Source organism: Saccharomyces eubayanus, chromosome IV, assembly GCF_001298625.1.
Source record: "Saccharomyces eubayanus strain FM1318 chromosome IV, whole genome shotgun sequence".
Lineage (NCBI taxonomy): Eukaryota > Fungi > Ascomycota > Saccharomycetes > Saccharomycetales > Saccharomycetaceae > Saccharomyces > Saccharomyces eubayanus.
Genome location: NC_030979.1, coordinates 280,906 through 293,650, shown reverse-complemented (window position 1 = coordinate 293,650; position 12,745 = coordinate 280,906). Strand labels below are relative to the sequence as shown.

Here is a 12,745-nt window from a genome sequence, read left to right as displayed (position 1 = left end):
GTAGAGCACTTTTTATAGAGCTGCCCACCTTCCTTTTATTTTTTTTTTTCTAAGTAGAGGTAGAACTTACAAAATATAACATGCTTCTTTTTCATTTTCAATTTCTTCTTCTTGCTATTTAGTATTTACCATATATGGCAGACGTATAGAGAGTGTGATACGCTCAACAAACGTGTTCGAGTGGGCTGTTATCGTCCTCGAACTCGCCCAGGTCAAGTCTCAGTTTCCTGTTGAATTGCTCGAACAGGAATCCGAGACAGCTCTGGGTGATGGCCGAGTCGAATCTGCCCTTGCTGAACTCATCACGGATGAACGCATGCTGGGCGGCCAAGACCTCCAAGAACGTGAACTTCACGCCGTGGTCTCTGAGCGTCTTCCTGATCAGGTCACGGCCCTCCGGGTCCACGTGGGTGTCCGAAGTACCGAAGATCAGAACCATTTCCTGGTCGTTGCCCAGCTCCTTCGAAACACGTTCCAGTGAGTCGTCGTTCTCGCCCAGCCCCAAGGTTCTCGAGTGAATATCAGTGGGGAAGAAGCACGTTGCGCACGTGACCCTCTTGTCCAACAACGCCCTGAAGGCCAGGTGGCCCCCCAGACACATCCCTGTGGACCCAATTCTTTTGCCGTCGAACTGCGGTAGTTGGAAAAGCAGGTCGCAACACAGCTTGTTGTCCTCATCGTACGACTCCAGCGGCTTCTTGATCTTGTACTCGTTGCCGATATCGGTGCCTTGCACGTCGTAGGGCAACGCCTCAGGACCCATGAAGTTGTGGTAGATGGCAGGCGCCACAACCACGTAGCCTTCAGAGGCGATTCTTTGGCCAAAACGACGAACAGGGCCCGTCACTTGGTAGATCTCACTGTACAAGACCACACCGGGGAACTTCGCCTGCGGATAGCCCGCAATTTTAGGAGAGTACACGTAGACACGCAAAGTGGTGCCGTACGACGTCTGCACATCATGGAAGGTCTCGGTAATCAACATCGTGTGTTCTGCTTGCTTCGCTTCCCCCAACGTGGCTTTTTATTTCCAGTCCGGTCTTCCCTTTCTTTTATACACTTCCTCTCAATGACAGTTTGCCGATAAAATTTCCCTCTAATCTTCGTTAAGCATTCACGAACACAGGGGAAAAGGCAGGAAGGTGACAAAGAACACCGCTGCCCACACCAGTAAGCGGTGACCACAGGGCATCTACTGGCAGGATACAAACTCTATTGAAAAGGTTCGCGAACATGTATCGGTTGGGCCAGTTCTCCCAGTTAATAACGGCACCACAAGGCATTACCCGAATACCCGCCGATGCCCAGGCATTCAAGAGAGAGAAAAGAAACGACCCACTAATATTAAGCAGCGACTGTGATACGCACCACTTCACACAAGCCCCAGAGAGCCTACTACGCAGGATATGTCGACGCCAGCTGCAGAACAACGGAAACTCGTCGAACAGTTGATGGGCAGAGACTCCGGTTTCCGCCACAACAGGTACTCGCACCACAAGAAAGATCTCGGGCTGCACGATCCCAAGATCTGCAAGTCGTACCTTGTGGGGGAGTGCCCCTACGACCTGTTCCAGGGCACCAAGCAGAGCCTGGGGAAGTGCCCGCAGATCCACCTGGCCAAGCACAAGATTCAGTACGAGAGAGAGGTCAAGCAGGGCAAGACTTTCCCCGAGTTCGAGAGGGAGTATCTCACCATTCTGGCCCGGTTCGTGAACGAGTGCAATGGTCAGATCTCACTTGCGTTACAGAACTTGGAGCACACTGCCGAGGAACGAATCAAGATCCGACAGGTCACCGAAGAATTGGACGTCCTGGACGCCCGGATAGGTCTTATGGGCCAAGAGATCGATTCTTTAATCCGTGCAGACGAGGTCACTATGGGCGTGCTGCAATCGGTCAAGCTGCAAGAACTGATGGACAGGAGGAAGGAGGTTGCAAAACGAGTGCGAAACATCACGGAAAATGTCGGTCAAAGTGCCCAACAAAAGCTGCAGGTCTGCGAGGTTTGTGGGGCCTACCTGTCACGTCTAGACACAGACAGAAGGCTTGCTGACCACTTTCTGGGGAAGATCCACTTGGGGTACGTAAAGATGAGAGAGGACTACCACCGGCTCTTGAAGAGTAACCAGGCTGCTAACGCCTATAGGGCGGCTGCACTACCCGGAAAACGCTTTGTGTAGGGCCCCCATACGGGAAAAAAATTGGCACTCGAAAAATTTTTGTTTGAAGAGGAGAGGTAAAGGCAAAACCAGGTCTGAATCATCGAGAACAGCACTTCCATAGTTCGGCAGCTTCCATTTCTTCAGATAGCAGAGACCTATTCGTTATTCCTGGCTTTTTATTTGCACTCAATTTTTCTTCTCTCCTGTGAACTGTAAAAATTAGAACCAATCACACAACTGAAATGTTCGGAGTACATTCTAGCAGCAATAACGGTGGGTTTACAAACCTCACATCGCAGCAACCACAAACGAACCAGATTTTTCAACCACAGCCACAATCACAGCAACCACAGCAACAGCTGCAACAACGCTCGCAGGTCAATGCATCTCTCGGCCCTGGCCCTTCGCAGTTTGGCACGTCATTTAACAATAATAACATAAACATTAACAACAATAGTAGTAGCATTAGTAATAATAGCATTAACAATAATAACAATATAAACAACAGCAGCAGTAGTATAAGCCAACAGAGCCAGGGAAATAACCCTAGTTGGGTTAATAATCCGAAAAAGAGATCTACTCCTCACACGGTGATGAGGAGGAAAACAACAAAGCAAAACTCTTCATCTGATATTAACCAGAAGGATGATTCGTCACCCATAAACATCACAATGAGGAGTTTTAGCAAGCAGAACCAGGACTCCAAACAAAATGACAGTAACAAATCAGGAGCAAATAATGATCTGAATTCTTTTTTGTCGAGTTTTAACGACACTCCACCCACCGTCACTCTACAAGACTGGCAACGGGAAGATGAGTTTGGTTCTATTCCATCTTTGACAACGCAATTCGTCTCTAATAAATGCCCAACCAAAAAATTGAAAAATCCATCTTATGACTCCAAGAATACTCCGAATGTCTTTGATAAAGATTCATACGTCAGAATAGCAAACATTGAAAACAACGATTTGGATAATAACAACGCCATCACCGATACTAGCAATGGCGGTGCTCATGAAACTTTAGCATGCAACTCCTTTAAGCCTTCAAACCTAAGCGCAATTATCGTATTTGGCTACCCCGAATCGATTTCTAATCAAGTGATCAAGCACTTTTCCCATTTTGGACATATCATGGAAGATTATCAGATATTAAGGTTAAGTCGTGGAATCAGCCCCAGCTCATTCAGAGTATTTCACAACGACGATACGGCTAACGATCATACCGATTCTTCTGCCAATAAAGCCATCAGTCTGAAAAATAGGGATAATGAATCAACTAATAGAAAATATCCAATATTTACTGGGGAAGGTTGGGTCAAATTGACCTACAACTGTCCATCTTCTGCATTGAGGGCACTACAAGAAAACGGAAGCATCTATCACGGTGCCTTAATTGGTTGTATCCCGTATTCCAAAAATGCAGTAGAACAGCTGGCTGGTTGCAGAATTGATAATATCGATGATATTGGCGAATTTAACGTCTCAACGTATCAAAACTCCTCTACATCATCCACCTCAAATACACCATCCCCACCAAACGTATTATTAACTAACGATGCTTTTCTAAATAAGGGAACCATCACTCCTGCAATCGATGTTGGTAATGGAACACACTTGTCGAATCCAAATATGACCCATTCTCCGAATAAGCGATTAAATGTTAAAGATGGCAAGTCGCTCTTCATTCAAAACACGAGTACAAATACAAACGCCCCAACACTTTTACAAAGTCTAGAATCGAAAATGCGTCAACAGGAGGAGAAATATAAAAATAATGAACCCGCTGGACTCATACATAAACTAAATAATTGGTTATTTGGCTGGAACGATCTATAATAAATGGTAATCAATCAACTTTAAGAACATTAAAATTGTGAAGTACATACAATTTTCCATTAACTCTTTATATTGTTTTTTATTATTTAGTTTTTACATAACTATATATTTAGGCATAACTAAAAACCCTCTTTCTATTTCTTACGATAGTACTTGATTTTATTGGGCGAACGAAGTATGGCATTGATGTCATGTTTATTCAATGCACTGAATTCCGAATCTTCAAAACTTTTCATTCTTGCACTTAAAGGTGTTTGTCTCAACGGGCTCAATGATTTTGATCTATTTTGGTCTTGGTTTGACAAGTAGGTTTCATCCTCCTGCAAATACTGGTGTGGAGATAATCGAACAGGGTTATTCTTGGAAATCTTCTCCCGGAAATATGGGGAAAGGTGTGGTGAAAACTGGACTTCACCAGGATCTGTAGAGCTTCCAAAATTTTGAGGTTCGTCATCAAAGTATTGTCTACTTGTTTTGAAAGGCTCCGATATATTTTCGCTCTCACTTGGCAGTACTTCGAACTCCTTTTTCTTGTAATTATATACTTCTCTAATCTCTTCACCATTTAATGAATGAGTGGTGAAAACTTTTGGTGCTTTAGATCCCGATCCAAATCGGCCAGTACCTCCACCATTCGATCGAGTGCATAAACTGGCTTGTCGGTTTACGCGTGTCATGATGTGCTTATCTTCATATTCCTGTAAAGCTGCGCTCGATAAAATCAAACCGTCTTCCAGGCTTGCCTGAAATCTCTTAATTATAACGAAATTTAGAACGTATTGATGTAAGATTAGGGAAATTGCCGTTGTGAACGAAACTTCAGAAAAGCTTAGGAAAACAATAGCTGTTGGTGAAAAAGACACAATAAAATTGGTTATAAATTTAGTGGGAGTCCATTTCTTTAATTGATAAAATATTTCATCTTCATCCTGATCAATATATGGTGTATCATCACGGGAACCTCTAAAAAAGTGTTTCAACATAGACCACAGTGACTGCTTATAGATGTCTTCGTAATATTCTTTGCGTAGATCACTCAAGCTATGTTTGGTCAAATTTGGAGAACTAAGTTCATTTTTTAGATGAAACAAATTGTAAGTCTTGAAATAACCAAAAATGAACTTAAAGGTCAGATAAAAGTTTAATGACAGTAATGCGAAAATCGAAATCTTAAAGAGATTATCCAGAAATCTTAAAGTAACAAAATACCAAGATTGAAAGGCATCGAACTGATTATCATTTTGGAAATTAGAAGATATTTCCGTCAAGTAATCAAACTCTTTTAACTTGTTCGATTTAGAGAGATCAAAGGCATCCGACTTAACATTTAGTTTGTAATAGTTGGGCTTGATTAGGTTGTCTTGCAAAAGTCTCATAACAAAAAAACACACAGTCAAAAAATTCCCCAGCGGCTTAGCAAGGCTTTTGGCATGAACATCCCAGTCGATCATTTCTAATTGTTCATTTATTACCAGCTGCAAATCCAAGGGCGAAGTGATTAGCTGATACCATCTCTTAATCCATGCCAGTCTAGATTCCCCTTCTTCGTCAATCAAATCCGAATCGTCATATACTTCGTTTACCACATCCTTTCGATTCATTTCACTGCTAAAAAAAAACCAGTCTTCCCTTGTGTTAAACCCAGTATGTCAGGTTGTTTTTCCTGCAGTTTATAACTAGTGTGTTTAAACTAAACGTAAACTAAAAGGGAACTGTCACTTTGTTTCGCTACTTCTTTACTTTTCAAGTAGAGTATTAGCTCCTTTCTTTATTTGTAGTTAAGCCATTTTTCCCTTCTTTCGCAGATCAAAGGAATTGCTACTCCCGTACTCAAGTAACTAATAAAATAAAAGCCTTAAGATATCGTAACCCAAACTGTCCTGCCGTACCAGGCCATTGCTTAACTGTCGATCTTAAGCTAAAGCTGTTTTGTTTCGTAGCTAATCGTGCCTATTATCTATGTAGTTGCCTAATTGGGCCAGTTTTAATTCGAAACACGCGAAGTAACCTGCATACAACAAGCAAGCAAGGTCTCATCTACCATCGCCGTTCTTGTGCAACAATAACCGTGTAACCTATAGACTGCAAGTGTTCAGAACATATGCAGCAGAGGCTAGGAAGATCCATAGCCAGGGCCAAATTTATAAACACGACATTGTTAGGAAGGAAGAGACCAGTCATGGAGAGAGTCATCGATATAACTGATTCGGATTTAGGTGAAGATATCCAACCGTTAATGAAAGAACTGGAGACAGATACTACCGCAGCACGCCACGAAACTCTACAAAGCATATTAGACATATTCGATGCTTGTGAGAATGAAGAGGAGCCCACTCTTACAAAGGATTTTCACAAGATGTATTTGAACTTTGCCATCGAGACTCCATTACCTCCACAAATGACAGCTCTCGATGCTTCACAACCATGGATGCTATATTGGATTGCCAATTCTTTGAAAGTGATGGGTCAAGATTGGCTCGCAGATGATGTCAAAAGAAAAATCGTAGATAAACTATTCGCTATAAGCCCTTCAGGAGGGCCCTTTGGCGGGGGTGTCGGCCAGTTATCTCATCTGGCCAGCACTTATGCTGGAATTAACGCATTGGCCCTTTGTGATAATATAGACAGCTGCTGGGACAGAATTGATCGAAAGAGTATTTACAAATGGCTTTTATCGTTGAAAGAGCCCAATGGAGGATTCAAGACTTGTTTGGAAGTTGGAGAGGTGGACACGAGAGGTGTATATTGTGTCTTGAGCATTGCATCGCTATTAAATATTCTTACAGATGAACTTTCAGAAGGCGTATTGAAATATTTGCAAAATTGTCAAAACTATGAAGGCGGATTCGGAAGTTGTCCTCAGGTAGATGAGGCACACGGGGGGTACACCTTCTGTGCTACAGCAAGTCTGGCTATCTTAAGGTCTGTAAATCAAGTTGACATAGAAAGACTATTGGAATGGTGTAGTGTCCGCCAACTGCAAGAAGAACGAGGATTTTGTGGAAGAAGCAACAAACTCGTTGACGGTTGCTACAGTTTTTGGGTGGGTGGCTCAGCCGCCATTCTCGAATCCCTGGGGTATAGCCAATGCTTTAGTAAGCACGCTCTTCGGGAGTACATACTATACTGTTGCCAGGCGGAAGGGCAGCCAGGGTTAAGAGATAAACCAGGGAAACACTCTGATTTTTACCATACAAATTATTGTCTATTAGGACTAGCAATAACGGAGAGTTCGTACACTTGTGCCCCAAATGATCCTCCACACAAGATAAAATGTATTCCCAACAGTCAAGTCGAGTCGTCTGAACTTACTGATATCAACCCCGTTTACGGTCTACCCATAGAGAGCATAGAGAGATTTATTGATCATTTTGAATCAAGTCCCTATTCGTAGAGGTGTACATAATTCATCTAAATAAATATTTAAATCCGTAGGGCCTTATACGTTATGCTTCACCTTACTCTTTTCAAATTGGGGTCCCCTTTCTCTTTATTTGATACTCCGGCTACCGTTTTTTGAAATGACAATAACAAGGCGAAGTCTTAATTATAACATATCCTTGCTCAAGTTTACACATCAAGTAGTCAAGTGAAACATATAATAAAAGCAGATCAATCGCGTTCTGGTTCTTTTCGTATGAGAATTCACCGATTCGATTTAGTTACAATTTAAACACCTTTAAACACCTTTAAACATGGACATATTCAGACAGACTTTTGGAAACAATGACGAATCATTTATTCGAATCCCAGGAGCTTTCAATGAGGAACCGCCCGCAAATGTGAATGGAGAGGGAGATAATGGGAACAACAGTGCGGATGAACCAATAAGAAGTCAAAGTACGCGTTCGAGGTCAGTCCTTCGTTTTCTGTTCCAAGCTCCCTTAATAGTTCTCTACTATTTATTAAATTTTATTATCCGAAGTTCACGTCTTCTGAAACCACTGTTAAGATTTCATGGGTTCTATCAAAGAAAGCACAATCGTTTGTTGGATCATGGCTCTCAATTGAACCGTCTATTGGAAGGCTTGCAGAATGAGTCTCAGGTTGTAATGCCTTCTGAAGGTAACGGAAATGCTGACGGCGGCAGCAATAGTGAAAATACGGGCAACAGTCAAAGTAGCCAAGTTCAGTTCAGTTTCGGTTCCTTATACAATCCTGAAAATGGAATGTTTTCCAAAGGTATCATGCAAAATAGTTATACCGAATTGCTGGACAATTGCAGCGAACAAGTAAAATTTGGAGTGATTTACCTGCATGACCCGCTTTTGGATAATCATATGGACTATKTTAATAAGATATTATGCTCAGAGACCTTTGTTAATATGATACGGAAATACCAAGTGCTATTATGGTATGGTGATGTTACCACCTCCGAAGGGTTGCAAGTTTCTAATGCATTGAAAATTAGACAATATCCCCTACTTGGAATAATTTCTTTAAAAGCTGAAAGAAAAATAGAACTAATTGCGAGAGTTGAAGGCTCTATCTCAAATAATAAACCTCAAGACCTAGAGACTATCTTTTCTAAAAATTATCCTCGTTTGATCCAATTGCGTCAGCAAAGGCAGAATATTGAAATGCAAAGACTGATAAAACAACAACAAGATTCGAGATATCAAGATTCTTTAAGGCGCGATCAAGAAAGAGACACAGAACGATTGGAGGAGATCCAAAGGCAACAAAGAGCTCAAGAACACGAAAGATTGGAAAAGGAATGGCTACTGTGGAGAAAAGGACAACTGAAACCAGAACCTTTGTCTGAAAAAAATGGTAGCAAAGTTGCTATTAGATTAGAAGATGGCCAAAGACTAGTTAGAAAGTTCGATGCATCTTTACCAACGGAGGAAATATACGCATTCGTAGACTTACATTTACATGGCTTACTTGATCCAGAAGAACCAACTCAACTTGTTGAGCGACCTGCTAATTTCCAGCACCAGTATGGGTTTAAATTGATCACACCAGTACCGAGAAGAGAGCTTGAGATGTCTACCATAATATCTGAAGTTAGTGGTATATATCCATCGGGAAATATAGTTATGGAGCGTCTTAATGAATAAAGAGAACGTCAATATGCTTTATTCTAAAATACTGTTAATTTATATCTACATAACTTTATGCAATTAATCTTTACACCTACATCCGCAATTCTTCACCTTTCAAAATCAGAGGTAACAAAAGATAATGACAGCTTTTCACTCAAATGTGCTTTCCATCAATTTTTCTTTCCTACCTTGCTTCTTTTAGAATTTTTACYACTGGCACTGCCCTTGCTCTTCTTTTTCTTCTTCTTAATCAAATCTTGCATACCTCCCTTAAACACAGATGAGTATTCTTGCCAAAATTGATCTAGTTCATTAGCTTTTACCATTGTAGAGCATTTAGCCTTCTTGCCATGTGAGCCATAGGACATTCTGATTAGCAATGGGTATTCCTTGTCAGAGCTTGAATTGACGGAAATCTCGGGCGCTTTTCTGGAAACATCATATTCAGGATTGTTGGTAGCATCAAATTCAAGATTCCCTTCTACCGGATCGTGCTCTATGAGTCTTTTGGCTGTTAAACGTACAGTTATATGTTTTTCATTTGCAGTCTTAAAAAATTCCGGAACTTTTGATAAAAAATCGTTTGGGGATAAACAACCGGTATTAGTCATTGGTGTATGGTGATGATGGAACTGCACTTGCTGGTCTGAAACGAAGATGAAAGAGTTGTTCTACCTGCTATTCGTCAAGTATTGATGCTAAGTATGGCTCTTTTTTCAAGCAAAAGCATATTATCCCTTTGCACGGGATTAGAATTAGATATGGCGGAAGTACCTCTTTGTTACCTCTGCTATAAAAGCATTATGCTCCAACCGCTATATTTTCATCATATATATGCTTCATCCAATTTATCTTTTCTTTCCCTTGTTTCGTTAGAGTATAGATAGATTTTGGCGCTATGAGAAATCTTCTGACGATTTACCGTGCCAAAACGCACAGTGGCTGTCACGGCCCTTTAAACGTATTTAATTCAAAAGTCGTATGTTTCGTTTATTAAAACGTTACATTGTGTTCCAATAATATATAAATATACACTATTCAACATCGATCATCGTCGTATTCATCAAAGTCGTGCAGCAAAAATCAACATCGCAAAAATTATACAGAAGAGAAACAGTTGAACCTCCTGTTGTATTTTGTAATATATTTCATTTCCCACGTATTTCTTTCTTCCTTTCGTAACCCAAGTAGAATTTAAAGTTGCTTGATTAGAAATATCCATGCAGAATACAAATATACTCTATTATTCTATCTTTTATTCATAATGGCTATATGTAGGGAAAAACGAATTACAATAGAAATCCCAGCTTCCAAGCCACTTGGATCTCTTGCATAAGCCGCTTGTCCATTCAGAGGCATAAATTAAAGGAGAGTGATCATAAAAGAAATAGAAACATGCTAACATAAAAATAATGACAATGACATAACCAATATGGCTTTTTTTGTTGAAAAGGTAAGTCGAAATAAGGTCTAATGCATGACCAAACGCTAAGATACCAAAATAGTAGGCTGGTATGTAATCATAAAGAAACAAGTTATGTTTCATAAAGTAGAAGGGAACGTAGTGGAGGGCAAAACCTAATAAGTATTGCATAACCTGATAGTGAAAATTTATAATATATGCATCTTGCAGTATCTTTGTGCCTAGTTTCCATGCAAGAAGTTCAATTGCCACTCCAGCAATAAACATGCAGATAAAACCTGTGACAGACCACCATAATACAGCGTTACCTAAGAAATATACTTCCTTGTTCTTCTCATTCCAGAAGTCAATACCACGTAACATAAAAGGCCATGTTTTCGGTTCAGATGAATAGACATAACTCAAATCCAAACTGTCGCCTGCACTGGAAATGAATTTATGAATAGCAATGAACTTTTGCCAAAAGCCCATTTTTGCATATGAGACCTTTTCTGGGTTTGGTAATGGTGCTTCATTATCGTTTTCTTCGATGTACCATGAAGTTAAGTCTTCCCTTGCAAAATATGCACATGTTACTTCCTGTTGACCAAATCCCCACTCTGGCAGTTTTTCGTAATGTGAAAACAAATAACAACCAGTAAGATAGTGTTTTAATCTAAATTTGGTCTCAATGGCCCTGATACGTTCCTGAGCAGGCCCAGGTGCTGATCTTTTTTTGTCTATTTCAATGATCCAATCATCGTTAATATCACCATCAAAATCATCATAACCATAACAGGACACTTCTTTTTGCCAATCTGCCTTTTGAGAGACTGGGGGTTTGTGGTCATGAGAATGTAATCTACAACCGTTTCTGAGATGTCTCAACCTGATTATGGTACCATCGGTTAAATTTTGGAAACTTGTGATATTTTCATTTGGATGATCAGCGAGCTCAATAACCCATTTGTTGTTTTGGTCAATGTGAGGATACAGAGTAATCTGTTGTTGCATAGAACCTGCTGGGTAATTGTGAAGATGAGAGTGCAAGTAACCCCCTACTGTTCCAATATGGTTCAATGAAACGGCAGAGCCTACACCTACTTCTGCTACTGTCTCTTTAAGGACATTATTATTCTCCAAGGATGTTCTGAACTCAGCAGGAAAGAAACTACTACTAGTTCCATTTAAGCTTAATGTCTTGATATGTATATAAAAAACCAAAATGTAGATGAAAGCAGGAATACCCAACAAACAAGTAATTTGAAATACCATATATTTGATGGAAGGGCCAATAGGCCTCGACAAATCACCAATCATGAACCATAATCTCCAAAGAACAATGACACCGGCCCACGCTATAGTAAAGAGACCAGCCCATTTTGAAGAAACCGCAAAACCCAAGGCAATACTCGAAGCAATCAACGATTTATTTGCTTTGCACGAGTTTGGCAAATAAAGTTCCGATTTCCTGAAGAAATAAACGGCACATGCAATGAAAAAGAGAAAAGGTCCCTCTAACAAAGCGTAGCGAGACAATGTCACAAAAGAGTTCTCAATTACGAAACATACCGTACAAATAGCAGCAACGGCAATCTTTACACCAGACACTCGTAGTGTTAAGTACAGTACCAAAACCGACAGAATACCTAAAGTAGCAGAGAAAAACCTCATGGCAATGTATGGTACATTGCTAGGGTATTCAACCCCAATATGGAAGAAAGAAAAAGATCCATCGTACCCGAATATGGAAGCAACACCACTGTACAGCATTGAAACTAATGGGGGATTGAAATCGGCGAGGAAAGTTTTTTTTAGATAATGAGAAACAGAATTACCAATTCGATGTTCATCAAAAACAACACTACTTGGTAGAGAGATATTGTGTAGTCTTACGGCAGCTGCAAATACCAGCAGAAAAGCAACCAAAAGCTTTTCCTTGGATGAGGTAACGCTCCTCAATGAGCTTAGATCTTCGGAAGGCTTGGTTACCAGGAAAGACCTTAAAGGGCCGCGTTTAATGATTACATTGGGGACAGGGTCCACCTTCAATGGATGCTTTCTTTCCATATTCCAGTCAGCCATGGTCTTGCTCAACTGCTTTATTTTTTTTGCAAAGACAGGATCATCGAAAAAAGAAAGAAGAAAAAGATCTGTGCATATTATGCAATACACTTCTGTTCCTTTTTCTATTGTTCTCGAGTATTAATTAAATAAAGGCTTTTCGCGGCACGTAAACGAGTTAAAAAAAAAAAAAAGTCGGTGCTAAATGGTAAGATCTTGTTACCACACCGA

General features: G+C 40.5%; 7 protein-coding genes across 7 annotated transcripts; 3 read left to right on the top strand and 4 right to left on the bottom strand.

The window, feature by feature from the left end:
- Positions 1 to 163: 163 nt before the first annotated feature.
- On the bottom strand, positions 164 to 985 carry DI49_0981 (carboxymethylenebutenolidase; the record flags this gene model as incomplete). The annotated part of the gene is made up of 1 exon (XM_018364196.1): positions 164 to 985. The coding sequence occupies one exon, from the start codon at positions 983 to 985 to the stop codon at positions 164 to 166; it is 822 nt and encodes a 273-aa protein (XP_018222997.1).
- Positions 986 to 1,406: 421 nt separating this feature from the next.
- On the top strand, positions 1,407 to 2,180 carry LUC7 (Luc7p; the record flags this gene model as incomplete). The annotated part of the gene is made up of 1 exon (XM_018364195.1): positions 1,407 to 2,180. The coding sequence occupies one exon, from the start codon at positions 1,407 to 1,409 to the stop codon at positions 2,178 to 2,180; it is 774 nt and encodes a 257-aa protein (XP_018222996.1).
- A 224-nt stretch (positions 2,181 to 2,404) lies between these two features.
- Positions 2,405 to 4,000, top strand: ASM4 (FG-nucleoporin ASM4; the record flags this gene model as incomplete). The annotated part of the gene is made up of 1 exon (XM_018364194.1): positions 2,405 to 4,000. The coding sequence occupies one exon, from the start codon at positions 2,405 to 2,407 to the stop codon at positions 3,998 to 4,000; it is 1,596 nt and encodes a 531-aa protein (XP_018222995.1).
- A 134-nt stretch (positions 4,001 to 4,134) lies between these two features.
- Positions 4,135 to 5,601, bottom strand: NUR1 (Nur1p; the record flags this gene model as incomplete). The annotated part of the gene is made up of 1 exon (XM_018364193.1): positions 4,135 to 5,601. One exon carries the CDS (start codon positions 5,599 to 5,601, stop codon positions 4,135 to 4,137), a length of 1,467 nt encoding a protein of 488 aa, XP_018222994.1.
- Positions 5,602 to 7,695: 2,094 nt separating this feature from the next.
- On the top strand, positions 7,696 to 9,063 carry UBX3 (clathrin-mediated endocytosis regulator UBX3; the record flags this gene model as incomplete). Its single annotated transcript, XM_018364192.1, has 1 exon — positions 7,696 to 9,063. The coding sequence occupies one exon, from the start codon at positions 7,696 to 7,698 to the stop codon at positions 9,061 to 9,063; it is 1,368 nt and encodes a 455-aa protein (XP_018222993.1).
- A 155-nt stretch (positions 9,064 to 9,218) lies between these two features.
- SRP14 (RNA-binding signal recognition particle subunit SRP14) lies at positions 9,219 to 9,659 on the bottom strand (the record flags this gene model as incomplete). Its single annotated transcript, XM_018364191.1, has 1 exon — positions 9,219 to 9,659. The coding sequence occupies one exon, from the start codon at positions 9,657 to 9,659 to the stop codon at positions 9,219 to 9,221; it is 441 nt and encodes a 146-aa protein (XP_018222992.1).
- A 644-nt stretch (positions 9,660 to 10,303) lies between these two features.
- PMT5 (putative dolichyl-phosphate-mannose-protein mannosyltransferase PMT5) lies at positions 10,304 to 12,535 on the bottom strand (the record flags this gene model as incomplete). Its single annotated transcript, XM_018364190.1, has 1 exon — positions 10,304 to 12,535. One exon carries the CDS (start codon positions 12,533 to 12,535, stop codon positions 10,304 to 10,306), a length of 2,232 nt encoding a protein of 743 aa, XP_018222991.1.
- Between the last annotated feature and the right edge of the window lie 210 nt (positions 12,536 to 12,745).